Source organism: Buteo buteo, chromosome 3 (assembly GCF_964188355.1).
Source record: "Buteo buteo chromosome 3, bButBut1.hap1.1, whole genome shotgun sequence".
Lineage (NCBI taxonomy): Eukaryota > Metazoa > Chordata > Aves > Accipitriformes > Accipitridae > Buteo > Buteo buteo.
In genome coordinates, this window is record NC_134173.1 from 54,284,520 (window position 1) to 54,306,009 (window position 21,490).

Genomic DNA, 21,490 nt, shown 5'->3' on the forward strand with positions numbered 1-21,490 from the left:
TACCAAAAAAGGCCAGCTCACTAAGTAATTCTGTACTCGTCTTGCTGTGAGCTCTTGGGGTACACTTGGAGCGAATGTCACCAACAAGTATGTCCCAGTTACTGTCAGTGTTCCTCCTTTAAAGAAAAGGACACATTATTTTTGTAATACAATATTTGGTAATCATGGTCATCCTTGCTCTCCAGCTGATTTGGAAATAGTTTCTAGAAGAAAATTTAAGTCCATTTAATCAGATCTGGGCTTAGGTAATTGGGTTGCCTTGCATTTGTGGTCTTATCTAGTGCAATTCTTATTAAAGACTCAAAGGATTTTAGAAATATGAAAAAAGCTGTCAGTAAAGCCCCATGAATTAGGTTTCTAACTCAGCAATGCATTTTCAAATATTCTCTATTCTAATACCAAGTGCATGACAAAGAAGACTCAATCCTTTGTATTTCTCACAGGCACAAAGGAGATCACATAAACTTATCCTAAACTAAAAGGACAAGCTGCTTACTGAGGCAGACAGCTAGACCATCAACCAGTGTAAATAAACATAACTCTCCCAAAGTCAGTGTGGCCACAGAGATCTGCACCCGCTATGGACCTGCCCTGGAAACATTAGGCACAAGATATATGTTCCAGTCCAATGCTTACGTGAAGCTGTCACGAAGCCAACATTTTGGCCGCACCCCGTTGTATGTGCAGACCTATGAACTGTTTTATAAAAGGTTGATTTGCAAAGACTGTTCAGCCATTAGATTGCCAGGGCCCCTTTTCAAGGTCAAACTTGCATTATTATGCTTTTAATAAAAATCTGGAAGTTCTGCCTTGTGGACAGCCAGCTGACAAACACAGATGTTCATTGAGGTATCAAGATAGACGTGAGCCGATCCTGAGCTCATAAACTGTATTGGATTAAGGAAGATATTAGCTAATCAATTTTTTTTCAAGTAATCTTTAAAATTCTTGGCAAACCTATAAATTGGTGTGGAATACAAGGCTCAGGAATACAAAACAAAGCACATCCGGAGGGCTTTGCTGGCACTGATATCACACACAGTTCCTTTGGAAAAGCAGAACTGTTCTATATTTATGTGCTTGCAAAAACATCACCATATTTCCCATCATACAGCTCATTCCTATGGAATGTAGCAACATTGTTAAATCCTTCTTGCAAAGTTGAACTCACAGAAATAAAATAAATCAGTGCTGAACACTAGTTAAAGCAACACACAATGTATAAGGCCATAAGGGAGACATGATCAGTCAATGGAGGGGGGATTCTGAATGTAGCAGCTGAGCTGGTAAACTTGGATCCCAAACCTAAATAAAAATTATACAGTATTTCTGGAACAATAATGAACAGATCTCTCCAGAACATTCATGAGAACAGCTGGGATGTCCTCCTTGCAGTATGGACAATCAAGCCTAGATGCTAGGAATGCCACAGAAATATCAGGTGCCCTGCAGCAACATCAGGTGCAGTCTCCCAGCTGAGGTGGCTTGGTGTAAAGCCCAAAGTCTGAAATATATTTGCCTCTCACTATTACTGTGTTCAAGCTAGGCAGTTTTGATATGCAAAAAAATCTTGGACACAGACAAAAAGTTGACATGGTTTTACAGTGAAGACTATGTTTCCCAACAAAACACTTGATAACATGATTATTTGTTCTTTGAAGTGTTAAAATTAATACCAAAAGGGAAGCTGTCACTTTAAATTGATCTGGAATTTTTGTGCAATGTCTATGCAGTAAGAAAAAAATATCTTATATTTGAATGAATAACTCAATAATTTCATTGTTTTTATTAAAATTGTGTTGTACTCATAAAGATTATACTAAATACAACCTCAGAGGCAAAAATAGACAATGAAAATAAATTTGAGCAATAAGGACACATAAGGAATGAGTTATGGTTATAAGAGCAGAGGATTTGGGAATGCAGTCTTTTCCACATGCATTGAAGATTTGCTCTCTTTTTGTCACTTCTTCCCAATTTTGAAAGTATCTGCCTCGAAATACTTGCTTGGGAAAGTGGGAGTGTGAATGTGGGGGGCTGTGTGAGAGTTACAGCTTGCTAAGCATATGGCGACACACATGTCCATATTAGCAAACGCTTACTTACCCAATATATCAGCAGCCCTCATGGTCTTCTTTAGGAATAAGACAGAAATAAATGCACTACCTAGAACAGAAATATAAAGACATTTTTTATATTTGTTAGAATATCAAGTGGTATAGCAAAAAGCTGCCCTGGGCCAAGTTTAAATTTATCTCATGGCTGTTGCTGTTGTACCATACCATGATATAACCAGCCAGGAGTCCATTCCAGCAACCAACCAACACTCAGTTTTTACAAGATTTTAAACGTATCCAGCAGGCTCTTACGTGGTTGAAGAGATGCGATACCCTTCCCGTCTCCCACACAGACACTGCTTAAACTGCTCTGATTCAGTCATATGTGGAAGTGTCAGGAAAGCTGGGCACCGATCAGCCTTAACGTTTCACTCCCCATTTTGTTGCCAACTCATTATATGGACTTGCTCAAGGCAAATTGCCTCATAGAGGGATAAAATTCTGCTTCTTTAGACTTCAATGTATTAGGGGCTTATAAGTAGCAGCAGTACAATCAAGAGGAAGAAAGCCACTGCAAAAGCATAATATTTAGTATGAACTAAGAGAGTGGTCATGATGTCTGCAAACAAGCACGTGGAAGAACCAACATATGTATCATACAGGAGCACTGCCCATGGTCTGCTAGAGTGACTTGTAATGAATGAGGAAGGAGAAAAATGGAAGCAAGCCCTGGAAATGACCTCCTGTTCCCAGGGCAAGTCTTCCCCTTGTTCAGCTCTTGCATCTCCCCCTCTGCCAGCTCCTAGCCCTGCCTCTTTGGGATGGGCAGCAGTGGGTGGGTGAACAGCAGTAGTGGCCAGGCCAGCATTTCTGGTAAGCAGCTCAGTGTGGACATGTGCTAGAGAGGGAAGAAGGGGTTTGGCCTTAAGATGGATGAGACTGTTGGCCGCCTGGGAGAGATGGCTCTATTCCAGCACATAACATTAGAACATCTAACTCTAAGGGGAAGCAAAAGAGGCTGAATAGCTCCTATGTAAAAGAGATGAGGAAAGGCCTATGGGAGAGGTGCATTGGTAATGTTAGATTCATTTAGAAACCTCAAAGAAAGACTCTGCCTGGGAGGGACAGTGAAGGGACACATTGAACCTAAATCATGGGGTGCTGTTCAATAGTGCAAGAGCTCTATTCCTGCCTACAGCATGAAATTCTTGGTTTATTCTTGAAATAACAGATCAACCTTTTCACAACCATCTTTGCCTCATTATCTCTATTGTTCTGATGGAAAATTTAATTTGTGGTTAGCTAGCAGATGTACTCTAGATAAATGTAGAGAGGTTCCTACCAAGAGGTAAACAGAGAACTGAAATTCAGCATCACGTCTTTGTCACCCAGTCAGTAAAAAATCAGCTATAGCAGAAGTCATAAATTTAAACTGTATCAAGAGTGATGGAGATATATGCAAACGAATAAGTGCAATAAAAGAATCTTCAACTGAAAATGCCTCACTGAAGGTAAGCTGCCTGACATGGTTGTCTTTAATCAATGTTTCAGTGACAACTTTGCTGGAGAAAAGACACTGGTATCCAGGCAACACTGGTAATAGCAGAGCTACCTAGCTTTAGAAAAGAAAGAGGACATAAACCAGGAAAGAAGCAGCATCAACCCAAGGTAGTGCAGGAATTAATTACTGCTCTGTCTCCCTGCTGCCATAGCTCTCCCAAACCCCACCTCAGTCCACCTAGGCAGTCACTGTCACAGCAAAGACCTGTTGCTTAATGAACTGATGCCTCAGTGATGATTTGGGGTTTTGAGTACCCTGTTGTCTGGGCTCTCTGCATTCAGCAGAGATCTAGTAAATGCAATCTCCGGTTCAATTCCAGTGTTGGCATCCAATTTGGGGTGAGATGAGTTATGCCTAAAATTCCACTGCCTACTTCTCTGGAGATGACAAATGGCAGTTTGGGGGGATTACAACCTCTGAGGCTGGCAGTGGGCACAGGGAGGCGCTGGAACGCAGCCAGATAATGAAACTTGTCACTCAACCTGTCATCCACTTTAATAATGCATTCAAATGCAGCAAGCTCTGTCTCCAGAGATAGCTGGTAATGCACAAGAGATCATGAGCTTAACAGAATGTATGTATAATTAATGCTCTTCATGATGTGTAATATGTAGAGGAATCTAAAAATAGGAGAGGTTTTAAGAACATATATTAGGCCATCTGGGACTGGAGGAAAAACTGAAGTAGGAGGGGAGGTGCAACACCAAGGTGAGAAGAGTGAGACCCAGGAGAGACTGAACACAAAAGACAACTGTCCCTGTGGATAAGCCACCAACACTTCATATACATTCAAGTGAAGAAGAAAAGCAAATGGGGTAAATCTAAGTGAAGAAGCACAGAACAGTTACACAGACCTGATGAGATGCTAAAGAACATACATGACTGATCAGAAGCCTGGCAAACTCTGGTTATTGCCTTCAGGGCTGAATTTGAAGCAATTTATGGTAGCACAGCTAAGAGACCACCTTGTTGTTACACACTGGCTAACACAGTATTTAATTTTATTTTTATTTTGTTAATTTTCTGGATTTAAGCTCCATAAGTTTGACTTTTTGTGTTCTTCAATTTGCAGGGTGGGTTTCAACCAGGTTAAAATAAAGAAACCAAGGGCAAATCGTCTTGACACAGACAGTGGCTCACTAGAAATAATGGGCCAGAGAAAAAGGGGTATGAAGGGAGCCTGTAAGCCCCAGGAGCGCAGGCTGGCATTTGCTTGTTTTGCCTTCTGCTGGCTTTGCAGCTTTCCCTGGCCAGCAAGACAAATGGCAGGCACCAAAGTGTACTCCAGGAGCCCAGTGAGAAATGTACAGCCCTCACAGCTGCTCTGCCTCTCTTCATTAACTCCTTTGGGCTCCAGCTTACAATCTCAGGCGCATTTAGCTGCTTAAGACATTAACTCCTCCAGAAAAGGCAGTGTAAGACAATATGCTAGATGGCCAACACATTCCCCCCACCAGCTCCTGTCTGCCTGGTGGCCTCTGAGCTGACCCTGCAGTGAGCAGGAGGTTGGGTTAGGGACTTCCTGAGGTCCCTTCCAACCTGAGTTATCCTAGGACCCTGTGAACCCTTGGCAGAAGAGTAAGTGGGCATCCAGAGGCCAAGCTAAGCCTACCGGATATAGGAGTTAAAGCCCTTACTGCATCCCAAATTCAGCTCCTAAATGCGGCCCTGCTGAAACCCTTGGGCTCAGTCTCCAGACTCTCCACTCCTTTCCCACTATCCCTCAGACCACAGGCAAGGTGCCTCCCATCTCCCCACTTCTCCTCCTCATTACCAGTGATGTTACACCCTCGCACTTTCCTCCTAGCCCACTTTCCCATCACCGTGATTTTGCCCCATCACTGCAGTGTAAGTCTAACTTCCTACCACCCAGCCCCAATTTTCTCTTTCCCAAGCCAGGGTCCTCTTGCTCACCCTCTGTCACAGAAGCTGTGTACCTCTTCCTCCTACACCTTTATACTGATGTGGGAAATAAATCACTGACCATTATGTTCAACTCCACGAATGAATAGATGGAGGAACCTGGGCAACTGCTGTGCAGAAAAGTATTAATGTGTCTTTGCAACTGTTCATTTGTTTGCTTGTTGGTTTTTTTGTTTGGGTTTTTTTTTAAAGCTATAGACAGTTATAGAGATTGAGATCTGTGTTAGTAGTCTCTTTTTTTTAATTGGTCAGCAAGAGAATGCAACAATACAGAAATACAGACAAAAAATTTTGTCGAAGTGTAAGCTGGCAACAAAACAAGCAATTTATCATTGTTCGGAAGCCTCATTGGTTTTGAGCCACTGGTTTTAGCAATACAGCACATAACTAACTCTAAGCTTGAATTGTCAGCCTGTAAGTCACTAAAGCAAAGACTGCATCCCTGGTTGTCTGAAAAGACTTGTTGTCCTGGTTTCAGCTGGGATAGAGTTAACTGTCTTCCTAGTAGCTGGTGCAGTGCTATGTTTTGAGTTCAGTATGTGAAGAATGTTGATAACACACTGATGTTTTCAGTTGTTGCTCAGTAGTGATTAGACTATAGTCAAGGATTTTTCAGCTTCTCATGCCCAGCCAGGGCACCTGACCCAAACTGGCCAACGGTGTATTCCATACCATGTGACCTCCCATCTAGTTTAGGAACTGGGAAGTGGGGGGCAGTGATTTGGCCGCTCGGGGACTGGCTGGGTGTCGGTCGGCAGGTGGTGAGCAATTGCCCTGCGCATCATTTGTACATTTCAATCCTTTTATTACTACTGTTGTCATTTTATTAGTGTTATCATTATCATTATCAGTTTCTTCTTTTCTGTTCTATTAAACCGTTCTTATCTCAACCCAGGAGTTTTACTTCTTTTCCTGATTTTCTCCCCCATCCCACTGGATGGGGGGGGAGTGAGTGAGCGGCTGCGTGGTGTTTAGTTGCTGGCTGGGGTTAAACCACGACACTTGTACACTTTTGGGTGAAGCAGAACATTTTTAGCTTTTTAACTAATTATTAAGTTAAAATTTTCAAAACTAGGTACAGATCTTACTCTCAGTAAGAGTGGTGGCAGATAGCCTGCTAGATCAAGAGAAAGGCAGAAAATCTGGGAGATGATCTGTTAAAGATTAAACCTTACAGAACCAACACATCCTAATGAAATCCTCGAGTTCATTTCATGCCTTGATTGCGTCATGCTTATATTAATATCCACAAATTGAGAAGTAAATAGGTCCTGTAAAATATCTGTATCTATATGACAGAGCCTTTCTGAAGGCTCATGAAACTCTTCAATCTGGAAATGCAGCGTTAGTATTTCAAATGAAAAATATTATGACTTGGCACTACATCAAAATCATGATAAATAAAAGCTATTGCATAAGAAAATAGGACAAAAAGAGTTTGTTCAGGAGCTTAATTGTTAGGTTGAAACAACTTCATCTTCTCATACATCAGCAGAAAACAGGTTGTTTTGTATTCATTATTGAATGAATATATATTCACATTATTAAATGAATATATATTTACTGCAGCATGTGAATTTCAATTTAAATTGAAAAAATGGTAGAAAATGTCCATTTTCTGCATGATATGCAATTAAGTGCCTTAAGGGAGGGCTGTAATGGTCCTACACATAGCTTAGTCATCTGCTTATTCTCTTAGGAGAGTGATCGTTTACGATTATCTCCATATGTAGGTTTTCTCCAGCACAAATAGAAATAAAGAGTAGTGTGATATGTGGGTTCTGCCACTAGCAGACACTGAATGGTGAGAACCCAGCTCACAAAACAACTCCTCTGCCTCCTAGACATGAAAGCTGCAGTTAGGATTGTTTCTTGTTTGTCTCTTTAAGAAAGGGATAATACACAGTCAGAGAAGTTAAAGATAGAAAACACATACTGATCCATAGAGTGCATTTCTGTATTTTGTCCAAGCCAGCCTTAAAAAAATCTAATGAAAGAGTGTCCATCACTTATTTTTCCTACCCAAAACTATTTCACAAATAAGTATATTTCATTATTAAGTTGTTTTCCTGGTATTGAGTCTATTTATGAATCTCATCTTTTTACCTCTATTTTTATTGTCAGGTTTTACACTAAATAATTCCTTTCATAACTGTTCATAACTTCAAATACTAGTATATCCTTCCTTTTCCTCTTTTCAATTCTTAGATGAGCTTTATGTACTATTTTAAATAGATCAGTACTCTCCTCACAAATGCATAGACTGCTCTTACTGCTTCTGTCTTGTCCAATAGTTTCCAATAAAACCACAAAATTTAATATTTGCCTCAAATGTTTGTTCTGTTAAGCTTAACTGATTCAGTCAGGTAAAGGCATTTAAACCTACCCATTTTGCAGAATACTTTTGTACCCATTTCACTGGTGGTCTGGAAGAAATGCTGGAGGAGTACTAGTGATGATTCAAAGACTATTGTTTAATGTTTGCACCTCTCCCAGTTTGTGCAACAAGAAAAACATTTCACTTTGAGACCAAGCATTTACGCTGTTTTATGCAACTTAAGGGTCTGCCTCCATCTAATGGAGCAGTTTAAGCTCACCCTGTTGATTTTGCACTAAATCTGTTGAGTAGTGCTCAAGGTGTGAGGATGCAGTTGCTGCTGGTCACATTTTAAGATGTGACCTTAAAGTATCCTTTATACAGACAGACCCTCAGTCTACCTTCCAAGCTGAAAAGATTCAGCACCATCACAGTACAGAAGCACTTGGAGATGTTTTAATCCATCCCCAAACTCAAGCTATTGTAGTCTGCCACACAATCAGGAAGATCTGGAGAGGTGATGAGGCAGGTAGTTCATTTGATCACTGCAGCTCAAATGAGAAGGAGGTTAAGGGGGCAGAGAATGGGGATCAGGCCTTCCTGGGCAAGTACCAGTATTTCCTCAGGGCATCCAGAGGCTGCACACTGAGAAGGGGACAAGAAAAATGGCTGAACTGATGAGATTGCTGGTCATGAGAGGAATGTGGTTTAGCTGAAGGGTAGTGTGAAAAAATTATTAAAAAAAGTGCCCAAGCATTTTTATTAAGCATATTCAGAAGGAAAGGAGCTGGTTTGGAGAAAGGAGCTGTGCTCACAGCCTTGGAGCAGACTGAAATATCTCTCTCCCATTCAAAGGGCTACTGGGGAGGACAGAAGGACAGGGAGCACAGATGACCCCTGATGCCGATGCACAAAGCATGAGGACAGGCAAGTCCATGTGCACTCTGCAGGCACTGACAGATAAATCACAGCTGGTTTTGAGTGTCCATAGCACCATCTCCACGGTGGAGTCTACATATAGACAATTCATGCCTGAGAAGCAACCTACCCTGAGACTATTGGCTTAAAACCTCCGTCATCTCTTCCTGCCTACATCTCAGATAAACTGTCTTGCTTAAGGGAAGGGCAGGAGCTAGAGGAAAACCAGCCTGCTGACCTATAGTGGGTCATTTTGGGGTAGACAGGGGAGAGGGTCCAGGTGTGAGAAGGATGGGTGCATTTAGACCTGATGGGACCTGGGTCTCCTTCAGGGCCAGAGCTCTGTGTCAGGGAGGATTAATACAAATTTGGAGAAACTTAAAGAATACCTGTATGCATAGCCAGAGTTGAACAGAGAGCTAGCTCTGCCCAAGACATCTGGGAAAAAATTCATCACAGCTAATTGACTACTCAAACCTATTCTTAGTTTATATGGTAGATATTAATGGTGCACTGAATACAAAGAAAGATATTACAGAATTTAGTCAGTTGGTGCTTGACCTCTTGATAGCTATCCTGCACACTGAACATGTAACATTTCTAACATGATTAAATATTAGTACTGGAAAAGTGGTGGACAAAACATGAAACATTTTCCCCCCATGCTTAATGCCAATATCCTAATAAAAAAAGCAAGCCAAATATCAGAGGAATTGCTCAAAAGAGAGACCATTAAGGTGAGCTTAATTCTGGAAAATGGATTATAGGTCATGCACACTGCAGGGAGAAGGAAGAACCCTGAAAATCCTTTTGTTGCATCTTCTAGACAAGTACAAATAAAGTATTTTAAAGAATAGTCTGGTGAATATTTCCTAGTTCTCATTAGTAACAGAGTTCTCAAAATCCCAAGTTCTTGGGCCACAAAAATGTTACATTACAGTGAGTGGGAGAAATCCATTTCTACAAGAATATCTGAGAATCTTTTTCCTAAAGCACCATCAGGGATATCAGTTTTCAAAGCCTAAAGCAATTTCTTGCCCCACAGCTATTTAGAAGGAGCATTTAAAAATGCAAAGGGATCTCAACGTCAGTCTAAGCGAGTGTAAGTGTAAACCAACTCTCTACAGAATGATGAAAACTGCAGAAGAAATGATCTCTGATACCACTCGCCTCTCCTCATGCCCACCTCCACCCCCAAGTTATTTCTGCAGACAAAAGCAAGACAATGAGCTAAAAACCACAGCAGCCTAAAATTACCCGAGCTACATGTAAAACATGATTTTTAATTTTTAAGTATAAAAAGCTTTTTAATGATCAAATTAAACATGTATTACTCCTCCACTTTTAAATTAAAAATTTACCAATTTCTCCTCTTGAAGAAAACAACTGCTGTCTTCTCAAACTATTTAAAACCCTGAACAGATGTAGAGCTTGCATCATTGCAACCACACACAGAAATACTTCCACTGTGTAAGAAGAAAAATATAGTCTTTGTAGCTTAATTCTAAGAAAAAAAAAAAAAAAATCTACTGGTGTCATGCCAATTCATGGTCTGTGGTGCTGGATTCTTTCTAAAATCAGCCATCAGAAGCACCCAGCTCAATAGAATGAGGCACAAACTTTTCACTATTTAATTGGTACCGGGTTAAATGCAAAATTTAGTTGGATGCCATTAAATGTGGTAGCAGAGCATAATAGATGTTGGCTCCATCTATTTTAAGATGCAGGATGCTTCCCGTCTCAGAGGTCTGGAAACATATGATGGGTACAGCCCAAATCTGTTCTGGGCAGAGACTCCAGTCTGCCTTATCCTCCTCCAAACCCCTGGTTTCCAAGCAAAGGAAACTTTCCATGCAGACCCAGAGTGACAGAGATCTTTAGAGAATCCCCTAGATGACTGGGCATACTGCAAAGCAGCTTTCCCCTCAGCACACCATAGGTACTGGGTACCCAGTGTCAGTGAGAGTCAGCTGACAGGGATGTCCGGACACCAAATCTGGAAAAAAAATGCTTATCAGAAGGGTGGACTTAGGGTTCAGATACAGATTTTGAGTTTGTTATCAAGTGCTTGATTTCTTCATTTAAAAAAATTAACTTATGAAAGACACACATTCAACAATACCTCAAATCAACTGCCAACTAGACTGTACAAAGTCCACCCTCCACTACCTAAACCAGGCCACAACTTAATGAGAAAAATATTTCCTGATCTTTTAAATTGGAAGACCTGCTGCCTAAACTATCCTTTGCCACATTGTTAGCAGATGATGCACATGTGTCTTGGTCAGTTTATCATTGCCCTAAATGAAGAACTCTTCTAAAATTAAAAGGATGATCTCTCTCTCTGGCTTTAATTTCAGAAGACAGGAAAGTATCTAGTGGTAGGAAGTGTTACTGGGAAGTTATTGTTGTAATTGGCTGCCTACATCATTTTTACTTTCCCTTCCTTAAGGGAATGTTTGCTAGACTAAATAAAATTTCAGATATCTCTATTGTTTGGGCTACGAAATGGATACTGTCAGCTGATATATGGGAATGGAATATAAAATATTAAAGTACTTTCTGGGGTCTTCCAGGATAAGCAATTTGGGTCAGTTAAAAAAGAAAAAAAAAAAGTGGATGAGAATTTTGATAAGATATAACAGTTAGGAGAATGGTTTCTTGGTATTTGTTATAAGTAGGGGGAAATGGAGAACGGAGGAAACACGCAACATTTCTTCACATATTGCAAAGGTAAAGAAGGAATTTTCCCAGATAAATATCAGCCCTAAATGTGACCTCTTCTTTGCAACAGTTTAATAACCCATGGAGTTTTTTCCCTTCCCACTGCTTCTCACTTCTCCTTTCTAGTTTTCTATATTTGCATTTTATTTTGTTTGGGCAACAAATTCAATTGGTCAATGTTCCTTTTTATTCAGAGACATCTGGAAATGTCTACTATTGTTAAAGATATAACTACCGCCACGAAAATCACACCAGGATTTGTCATATTAATTTACATTTTCATCTCAGGTAATATCTCATTCCTTTCTTTGAGAAATCTTTCCTATAATGGTGAACTACTGTGGCTTTATATCTCATTCTCCAAAATTCTGCAATAGTTTAACATTAAAGGTTACAGTAAATTGCCTGCAGTTTCCTTCCCCCAATATCTCTTTGCTAAATTGCACCCATATATTGTTGGCTGCCTCCTTCCACTTCAGCCAGGCAGTCCACTGGGAAGAGAATTCATCTTTTCTACCTTCCCATGGAGAATCACTCACTGCAATGTCACTTCCAAGCATGAAACTAGTAGCTAGAGACAGACCATGAAATTTTATCACTTGTCAATAGCAAGCAAATGGGCTCCAGAGTCTGCAGAGCTGTTGTGATATCTCAGCCCTAGATGTTTCAGCTGTGGATATGGAGCAACTTGATTAAGGGATACAGCTGCACTCTGTATTCCTGCTTTCACAGCCTCTGTACAATATTGCCCTGTCCACTCTGCTTTGCTTTAACACAATATAATAACATATTTTAAAATGTATGTTTCTTTATGAAAGAAACAGACATCTCACACCTGTCAATGCCTTAATTACAAAGAAACCACATGAAGTAGAGAGCAAGTTCATATCAAATGGGTCCTAAGGATAAGAATTCTGCTAAAGTCCAATTAAGCTGCACATGAAGGAACAACTGAACAACTTCGATAAAGTCCATAAATGAGCTAAACATTTCAGGAAATCTCTAGGCCCTTTTTGTCACACACTGCAGAAAGTCAAGCAAGTTTGCCCATGTCAGCATGAATCATGGTGATGGACAGGGGACAGGGAGCAGAAACTGCTTGGTGTGACGATAAGAAAGAAAACATGTTGTAGGTACTCAGGATCAGACCACAGCTCTATGTGGTCAGCAGGATGCCAGCCTCCCACTTTGAGGACTTGCAGAGCCGGTAACACTGGTACAGCACTGGGTGACCAACTGGCAGGAACTAGCAGAGCACAGAGTGACACAAACGACAAAACTATAGAAAAAGAAAGATATTAGAAGAGTCTCTTAAGTAAAGGGTTTGTGTTCAACTGTCAGCTCATGTAATTATATGAATAATTTCTTTTCAAATCACAAAACCTAACATTTTCCCCTTGTGTTCCTGCTGCAGCTCCTGTGGTATTATTCCTTTAGTCACAAACAAGCGTTTGATTAAAGTATGTACCCAAGCAAGAAATGGCAAACCATCTCACCTATGACAGATACACATCCCAGTGGAGCAACAAGGGCAATGGGGGCAAATCCGTAGGCTGTGACGTTGCCCACCTCTCCAAGCCCCAGGAGGGTAATCCCACACCACCATAGCTTGCTTGTGTAGTAGGGCTTCGGCTCTGTTTCACAAGCCAGTCGGAGATGAGCGCATTTCTAGAAAATTAATTATTAGGAACAGGCATGAAAAGAAAGGCTTCCATTGTGTTCCTACATCTGACAAAGGTGGAATAATTAAAGGGGCTGTCAGCTTCAAATTCCAGGTGTGTCAAGGTTTTCTTTTTAAACATGACTTTCAGCTTGTTGTTGCAGACACACTGCTTTGTGTTAACTCGGTGCCGCTTCAGATGCGTGCTTTCTTAACCATGGTGGAAATTACTGAAAAATTAGACCTCTGAATAAACCTGAAAAATATGAATTGAATACTAGCTAGTGCTTCCTAGCTATCACTGCACACCTCTGTTCTTCTCTCAAAGCAAAGCTCAGCAGCTGTGCTCTGAATCCAGAAACCCTCAAGGGCAGGAGATGGGGCAGAATCAGACTGTGGCAACAAACCACGAGAAGGGGACCAGGCAACTTGGTGCTTCTGCTCCATGATACATATCCTTGCCAGAAATACAATTTCAAAAGGAAAAAGGCAGCACTTACTTAATCACATCTGCTGTAGGGAGGACTCTAAAGTAATTAGGTAGAATTTAGGATTTGGCTACAATCTTCTGTTTGACCTTAGAAGATCTCAGGTAAAGCATTATTTTCAGAAGGAAAACCAGCTATACCTGCATCAACAGGTATAATATATACTCAAGTAATACTTCATCAACATTTCTTGTTGGAGAAGGTATCATTGACACATGTAATTGTTCTCTCTCTGGCTGTACAGCAAGAACCTGTATATAACAGGATAATTTGACTTTGATCACACTGGTCTTCTGAAACAGAGTCCAGGCAGTCTCCATCAGGAAGGTGTCATGATTGGGAAGGATGCGATGTTTACCACATTAGTTCTGCAGAATAGTTTCCTTTCTCAGATTCCTCACCAGCCTCTCTGCACATGGGTCAAAAAGTTGGAAACCAAATGATATGGTTATTGTAGTATAAATGGTGGTAAATTACATTTTTCTCTCCATCAGTTGATATTTGATTTTGGAAGTCTCCCTGCAGAGCCCCAGGGAAGTTGTAAACATACTCCCATTCTACTCTGTAGGCTACACTACAGAGTATGGGCCAAACAGTAAGGTCAGTGATACACCACAGTCTCATTCCTCTTTTTGAGAGCATGCAGCACATTAGTGCAGCTTCATGCTGTGGAACATGTTCAGGGGATGAAATTCTAGGAAGTTTAGCCCTCCAAGGAGAAAAGGAGCATAAGGAAATCAAAATTCCCTGAGCTACAGACCAGCAGTTCACAGTAACATCCAGGATTTTTCATGTTCCATTTTTATAAACAAAACCAAAAAAAGCCCAGTAAAGATCCAATTGAAATGAATATTAAATAATATTCAAATCAAGAATCCAAATCTCTGCTGGAAACCAAATAGGACAAGTTCTTAACTGAATCCTGAACTCTGGTTTCTCCCTAGATTTCTGTAGGAATAACTCTTGGGGGCACAGTGTGATGGAAAAGATTGCAATGAATACAGGAGGGTGAGCTCAGTGGCTCCCCTACAGCCTTCTTTCTCCCAGATGTCTGCCGCCTTTGCATAGTAATGTGTGTGGATGGTATTTTGGTAGAGGCTGTTTATAATCCAGCTGAAATACGTTGTAAATGGCGGGCTGTTCTTTAGCTGACAACCAGCTAGAGGGAAGAGAGGCAGGATAACTGACTGCATGGTGGGAGAGGGAGAGAGAACAATAAAATTTGGCCTGTCCATTTAATATGAGTGTGAAAATAAATGTTGAGATGTAGGGAAAGTCATTATTCATATTTATAAGTTACTGTTACTAAATGGAGAAGAACCTATTTTAAAGCATAAATAAAAATTTCAGTTGAAACTGTCTGTCAAGTGGCAATGCAGGGCTATTAGGTTTTCCCAAACAGCATTTAAAAAGCTGGAAGATTGTTCAAATCCAGTAAATGCTGTTAATGATTACAAGTCAATAGAAGTCTGTCTGCATGCTTCAGTACATCCCCTGGCAAAGCATCCACTTTGGCACTCATTGCCCTCAGCAGACAAAAGATATGAAGTCTGAACAACCTCATTATTATGGGCTGGACTGAATTTCCACTTCACCAACAAGAATTTTTCTGTTGAAACAGAGCCTGTCCTAGTACTGTCACCATCAGCAAGCTGGAACTCATATTGGAGAAGCATCAGTCATCTCAACCTGCCTGCCATCTCTGGCTAAACAGATTTCTTTCTATGGGATTCTCCAACTAGAGATACTTAAAATAGAAGGGAATCATTAAAGAACTTCCCAGCATTAATATAATGGGTTATTATGAATAGAAGATTTCATATTCCATAGCTCTCTGTTTTATCCTTCACAGAAAAAAACAAGAAATAGCATTATATGAGACATATACAACTCAAAATACAAGCTAGCAAAAATACTTACTTTTTCTGGACAACTTACACAACATCTTCTGCACTTTAAAAACTTTTGTTAAAAGATCTAAAAATACCATGAAGTCTATGAGATACGGATTACAATCAATTATTTAACTTTCTACTGAGTATGTATTCTAATTATTAATACAGAAAGGATTTTATAAATCTCATCTTACAACCCTTTGCCATAGTTGTAAGGTCAGCACCTCCCTTGCTTTTATCATGTAAAATATTTACTCAGATTATTTCATCCTAATTGCAGAAGGAAAACTAAGTTGGTCAAAGTTGTTTTGGGGCCCAATATTACAAAAAACTTTATGTTTCTATGCATTTGATTACATTAATCACTTCATTAAGCAGTGCATAAGACACTGTGGTCAAGTCCATTTTAGATTTTGACACTCTGAGACAGGTTCATGTGATGTCCACTGGGACCACAAGCAGGTCACAGCTGGTATTTCCTTATGGCACATTACAAGGAGGAGGAGGAGTTATGAATTTTTATTCTGTTCCCATATGAGAATCACAGCACAGAACAGGTTGAGAGCTATCATACCGCTAACAACTACAGCAGGGCACTGTTAAACTACAGTTAAGAGAGGGAATGTTTATTAAATGCAACTAAATTTGTATTTTGAACTTCACCATAAAAACAAATTGTAACATAAATTACTTGCTAAACATAAACAACTCTGAATAAAGAGAAATAATTTCATACCTGTATATTCAAAGAGACACTAATCAGAAAATTTGAAGCAGCAGCAAGTATAACTCCCAAGAGCTGAGTCTGCAAGATCACAAAACAAAGAAATACAAAAATACTTCTTTTTATTTTAAGAAGAACAATACAATGGTGGTTTTCTGATAGCACATTATAACCCAATCAAAAACAAATTATTGCACTTTTCAGTCACTGAGTTCAGGCTGCACTGATAAAAAATATCTCTGCACAGTTGACTAGGGCTTAAATAGTAAACAGCTGGGAATGGAGAGGGCATCCCAGTGCAGGAGGTGGTTTTGCTGTCCTTCAGTAGAACACCTTCTTAAATCTCATGAAAGAAAAAACTAGAGAGGTCTCACTTGAACACTACACACAGGTATTCTTCTTTTCCAAAAAAATGGACCTGTTTTGTTACATAATCCAGAAGGAAAATCAACAGCAATCAAACTGTTCATATTGGAACACAATTATCTTACGTGTTAACATATCTGCTATTTGACAGGGCACCAGGGAACATAGGTCTCCTGACAGTTTCTTTAATGTATTGTGTTATTTCATCAAATTCTTTTCTAATCAGCCTGTCTAATTTTCAGTAAGATTTGCAAACTTTCTATGAAGCTGAGAAATTAAAAACATTCAAGCAGGATTCATTATTTTGGAAAGCAGCCATTTAAAGATGCAATTTCAGCAATCTCAAATAACAGGTACATGGTAGAGCTCCCTGTCTACTTTCAAAATGTTGTAACACTTTGTATATTGTCGTAAGTGTATTCAAGACCGTTTCAAGGTCACTGGCATGGTGCTGTGAGGAGCCCCACTAGCTTGTAGAGAAGACAAACATCCTATCAGTGGTTTTTATAAACAAGGTCTTGGTAACATAACCCAGCATAACTATTGCTTGCAAGCTGTAAAGCTGCATCCAACTCAGTGCTCACAGCCTCCTCAGCTTTCATGACTCCTCCAAGAAGGTCCCTGAGCACCTATGAACAGGCAATGCCTACCAGCCACAGAGACTGTTGCCCTTCAACATTTATAAAGAACAATATGTGTTCCAGGAAGCTCTTGGAGGGGAGGGTTATTGTTGTGGTTAGGTAACTCCCAGACTAGGAAAAGGCATCCCCAAAAGTGTGAAGAAACAACAGCCTTATTACAAATGGATGATAATATTCTTATTTAAGTGCCACAGCTGAATGCAACTGTCTCCAGCCCATGCATTTCTGTAGTGGCTTAGACTCAGAAGGAGAAGCAGACAACAGAATTGCTCTGGATGAAATGCTTGTCTGGCTGCCAGGTGTCACCAAGACATGACTGACGGGTACAAGGGGATGCAGAGAGGGGAATGCAGGACATGAGAGAGCTCCCTTTGCTCACACACCCTCTATACTAAGTATTGTAGCACCAGTGCCTCAGCCTGTGTACAAGAGTCGTTCGATGAGAATTACTCAAGAGTTTTGCCCATACCCTCTAGTGCCTGGCCACTGGAGGTCCTTCCCATCTTGCATCCCCTCCTTGCACCCCAGTATCCTCCAGTGGATGCTCTATCAGCGTGTCCCGGGCTCTCACGCACAGTGCATTTTCCATGCTCTGGGAACACCCCTCACTGGGAGCAGTGGGGAGTGTGTGAGAAGACGTCTCAACACACCTCGGCACAGACGTCTCTGTTGAGATCAGGTGCTAACTGTGACAGGGACGCAAGCAGCCTTTGCAGCCTCCTTCCATGCTGGGGAAATGCTGTCATATTGTCCCCACCCAGGATCCCACAGAAGTAGAGGGGATCAGTTTTCCTTCCTGAGGCTTCGATGCTGTAGCATTAAATTCTGAGCATTGTTGTTGTGCAAAGTTTGACCACTTCACAGGTGGGTTATTTCAGGCCCCTCATCATCCTGCACACACAGCAGCTTCAATAAAACAGCAGTTAAATCAAAATTGTTTTCTTGGTCCCAAAGATTTGTCCTTTTCAAATGACAACATGCTCCCTTGTGAGGGGGTGGAGAAGTGGCCTCGTCATGAAGCGTTTAAGAAAGAGGAGACAGTAAGGAATAGAAAACAGAAACTGCCACCTCATTTACCCCATCATTTTATTGCTTTCACATTAGTAATTGTAATACATCCACACTACTCCCAGCAGAGAACCCAGTCTCTCTGCGGCTCTTTTCATTTCAGTGGCCGATCCTACTCTTATGGCTGCATCTCTGGATAACCCTTTGATGGCTTTACACACTGCATGGACAGGGACTCCAGAAGGAAGTTTTCCAATGCCCTGCATCACTGGCATCCCCTCCAGAATAGCAACTGTTTTTGAATCACAGTGGTTGCTTTGTCAGGCACCTGTGAGCTTGGCTCAGATATCCTTGTGGGACACATAATATCTCTGACATGATGACCACCCGGTGTCTGAACAGGAACCATCACCCGAAAGGCAATCCTCTTCTTACAGATTCCAGGAACTGCCAGGAACAGAAAACAGGTCAAAAACTTTGGTCGTCTTCTCCTCATTTGCTGGGGAATACTGAGACATGTGTGACCATTGCCTCAATACCTCCCTGTGAAATACCGAGATCAGTATTTCCCTCAGCTGAGGCTGGGCTGGGACATGGGCCTGCGGGTGGGCCGGGCTCAGCAGGACCCAGGGCAGGGCTGTGGGGAGCTGAGACGGGCCCTGCTGTGGCATCGCTGGAGCAGAAGCCGACGGCCCCAGGGGGCTGAAATGGCGTCCCTGGCCTTGGGCAGGGAGGGAGAGCCCAGGGTGGGCAGGGACGGGTAGGGCTGTGGGTGCCTTCAGGGCCCTGGCAAACACATGGAAAGCTGTGGAGGTGACGCTCCCTTGTGCCTAACTGAAGCAGCCCCCTCTGTCTGCACATAAGGAAAAACAGTGCATGTGTACGATCAAGGCAAATCCGTAGTGGCAGTCTGGGCTCAAAACTTACCCTCATTGCTCAGGTCAGTTTATTGTAATGACCACATGTTTCACCTGAGCGTTGCTGTTGGCATATATACTGCGCTGCCTGCTCCAGGCTGACATGTGTTAATGAGCTCTGGTTAACATGGTGATAGCACCATACTTCCAAACCCAGGGCTGGACAGACCCTTAAAGATTAAAAGCAGAGTACGATGCCCTAAGGAGGTCAAATATCACATGGATCCATTCACGGAGATGAGATGAAAGTACAGTAACACCATGCAGCTATAGCATTCAAAACTGTCTTGTACAGGTTCATACTCAGACATGCCAATATTAAAGAAAACAACAGGGAACAAAAATGAAGTAAAGAGGAAAATTAGATTGCAAACTTCACAAATCAGACTGCATCTTAAATCAGCAGGCAATTTCTAATGCACAAGAGGTATCACATACAGCAGCGCTCAAAGCAGGAGAGAAAAAATAGGATACCGTATCTCAGGCTAGTAAAACCATGCATGAATGAAAGATGACCTGTGACAGAAGATAGATCACCCTACCAAACCAAAACAGTTGCTGTATTGCCCTGAAGGCCACCTCAACCCTTCCGTTCCCATCTTGTCATGTAAAAGGCTTCATTATTTTTGCTGCGTCTGCCATTCAACATCCTTTAGAGGTTAGAGGACTGGTGGAACAGCCAGTTTTATAAGTAATAAACATGACATTCTCTGAACACAGAGTTTCCAGTTGTAATATCCAGTTGTGATATCATCCACAGCACTGCAGGGCTTCCCACACATAAGTCTTGAGACAAACCTCCGTGAGGGAATTCAGTTGCAGACACAACTTCAGAGCCATGGTGCTACTTCAGTCAACTAAGGACTTCTACAGGAAAAAGCCTTAAATATTCAAAACTGTTGGCGTAAAATGCAAGTCCCTTCATCACCAAAACATCTGTTTGAACATACAGGCCACTTTGCTGGACCCCGGATTTCAAACTGTTGATGCATTCTTCCAGTGCTTCCAAATGCATGAGGCTTGTCACAGAAATATCCTGCCCTTAAGTTTTCCAGAAAGTAAAAAAACACCACAGAAACTTGATTTCTTTCACCTTAATATGCTTTGGAACAAGCCATGAAAGTCACTTGCTGGCTTTGCAGTCCTTTCTAGATAGTCCCCAAGCACACAGACCATGGACTGACGCTGTGGATCTGCCAACATTTTCCTCGGTGGCAAAGCCGGCTTGAGGAATGCCTTCCTCTGCCCCCCCATTCCCTCACTGCCTCATTTGCGTTAAAACAACTATTTGTGAGGCTGGCAAGGCACTGTTCCAGGTTTGAAATAACCCTCCTAAAATATACCCCATTAGCATTATGTTCTTTATAAGCCACCTGTCAATGTTTAACACTAAAGACTGATCAAAATTCACAAGCCACAGCAAGGGTTTTAAAATGGTGACCCTGCACGGTTTGCCAGGGGTGACAGTGGCCTGTACAGGGGGCTGCTGGGGGGAATGAGTTCAAGAAGTGGCAAATTTGTCTCGAGCAAGGCACCCTCATCTCTTGCCTGGCATCCCCCATCCCAGTCGCATGAGGCTTTTGCACAAGTCCAGGCATGGGAAAGGGAGGTTTGAACGATCGGTCAGTAGGCATCCATTTGTCAAGTGAAGTGGCAACATACTGCTATTCAAAATAGATGAGCGGTAGTATGGCATATTGGTGCTTCAAGTACTTCAAGCATTCATGAAGGACCTGATGCTTATTTATGCTAGCACCTTTTCACATCATTCTGGCAGTGTTTTAAAAGGGCATTTTACATGCAAGCTCTCTTTTTATTGTCAAAGTAAAGTAAGGGGTTTACGGCAAATGAAAGCCAGGCTGAAATCTAAATCTTTGGCACTAATTCTAATAAATTTATCCCTTGCAGACTAAAATCTGCATTGAAGACACAGTTATACAGTGAGATGCAATTTATCCATATTAATGTATGTTTTCCTAATGCATATTAAACTGTAGTTGCCAGGCCTGTGAAATAAAAACTTAGAAAGTTTAACTTAATTCACAGTGACAAAAAGATAAATGGCCATTATTTATGGAAACTCGCTATGCCTATAAATTGAACAGATGAGCAGAAAATAAACACTTCAAAAGTATGTTGTCGGCTCACTCATTGAGGCTAGTTAAACTGTTCCTCCTATTTTTATTTCTGCATTTATTTGTGATCGAAAGGTGTTCCCAAGAAATGTAATGACATATACTGCTTCAAAACCTACACATTGTTTCCAGTAATTAGAAATTTGTCAGAATCTC

General features: G+C 41.2%; 1 protein-coding gene across 1 annotated transcript in view; it reads right to left on the reverse strand.

The window, feature by feature from the left end:
• The window catches only part of NIPAL2 (NIPA like domain containing 2), a 49,866-nt gene that overhangs the window by 16,319 nt on the left and 12,057 nt on the right, over positions 1-21,490 (reverse strand). The window contains exons 2-5 of the mRNA XM_075024371.1: positions 16,280-16,348; positions 12,997-13,168; positions 2,107-2,166; positions 4-116 (exon numbers count right to left, since the gene is read on the reverse strand). Of these exons, the coding sequence (XP_074880472.1) occupies positions 4-116; positions 2,107-2,166; positions 12,997-13,168; positions 16,280-16,348 (414 nt within the window). The remainder of the gene's footprint in view (positions 1-3; positions 117-2,106; positions 2,167-12,996; positions 13,169-16,279; positions 16,349-21,490) is intronic.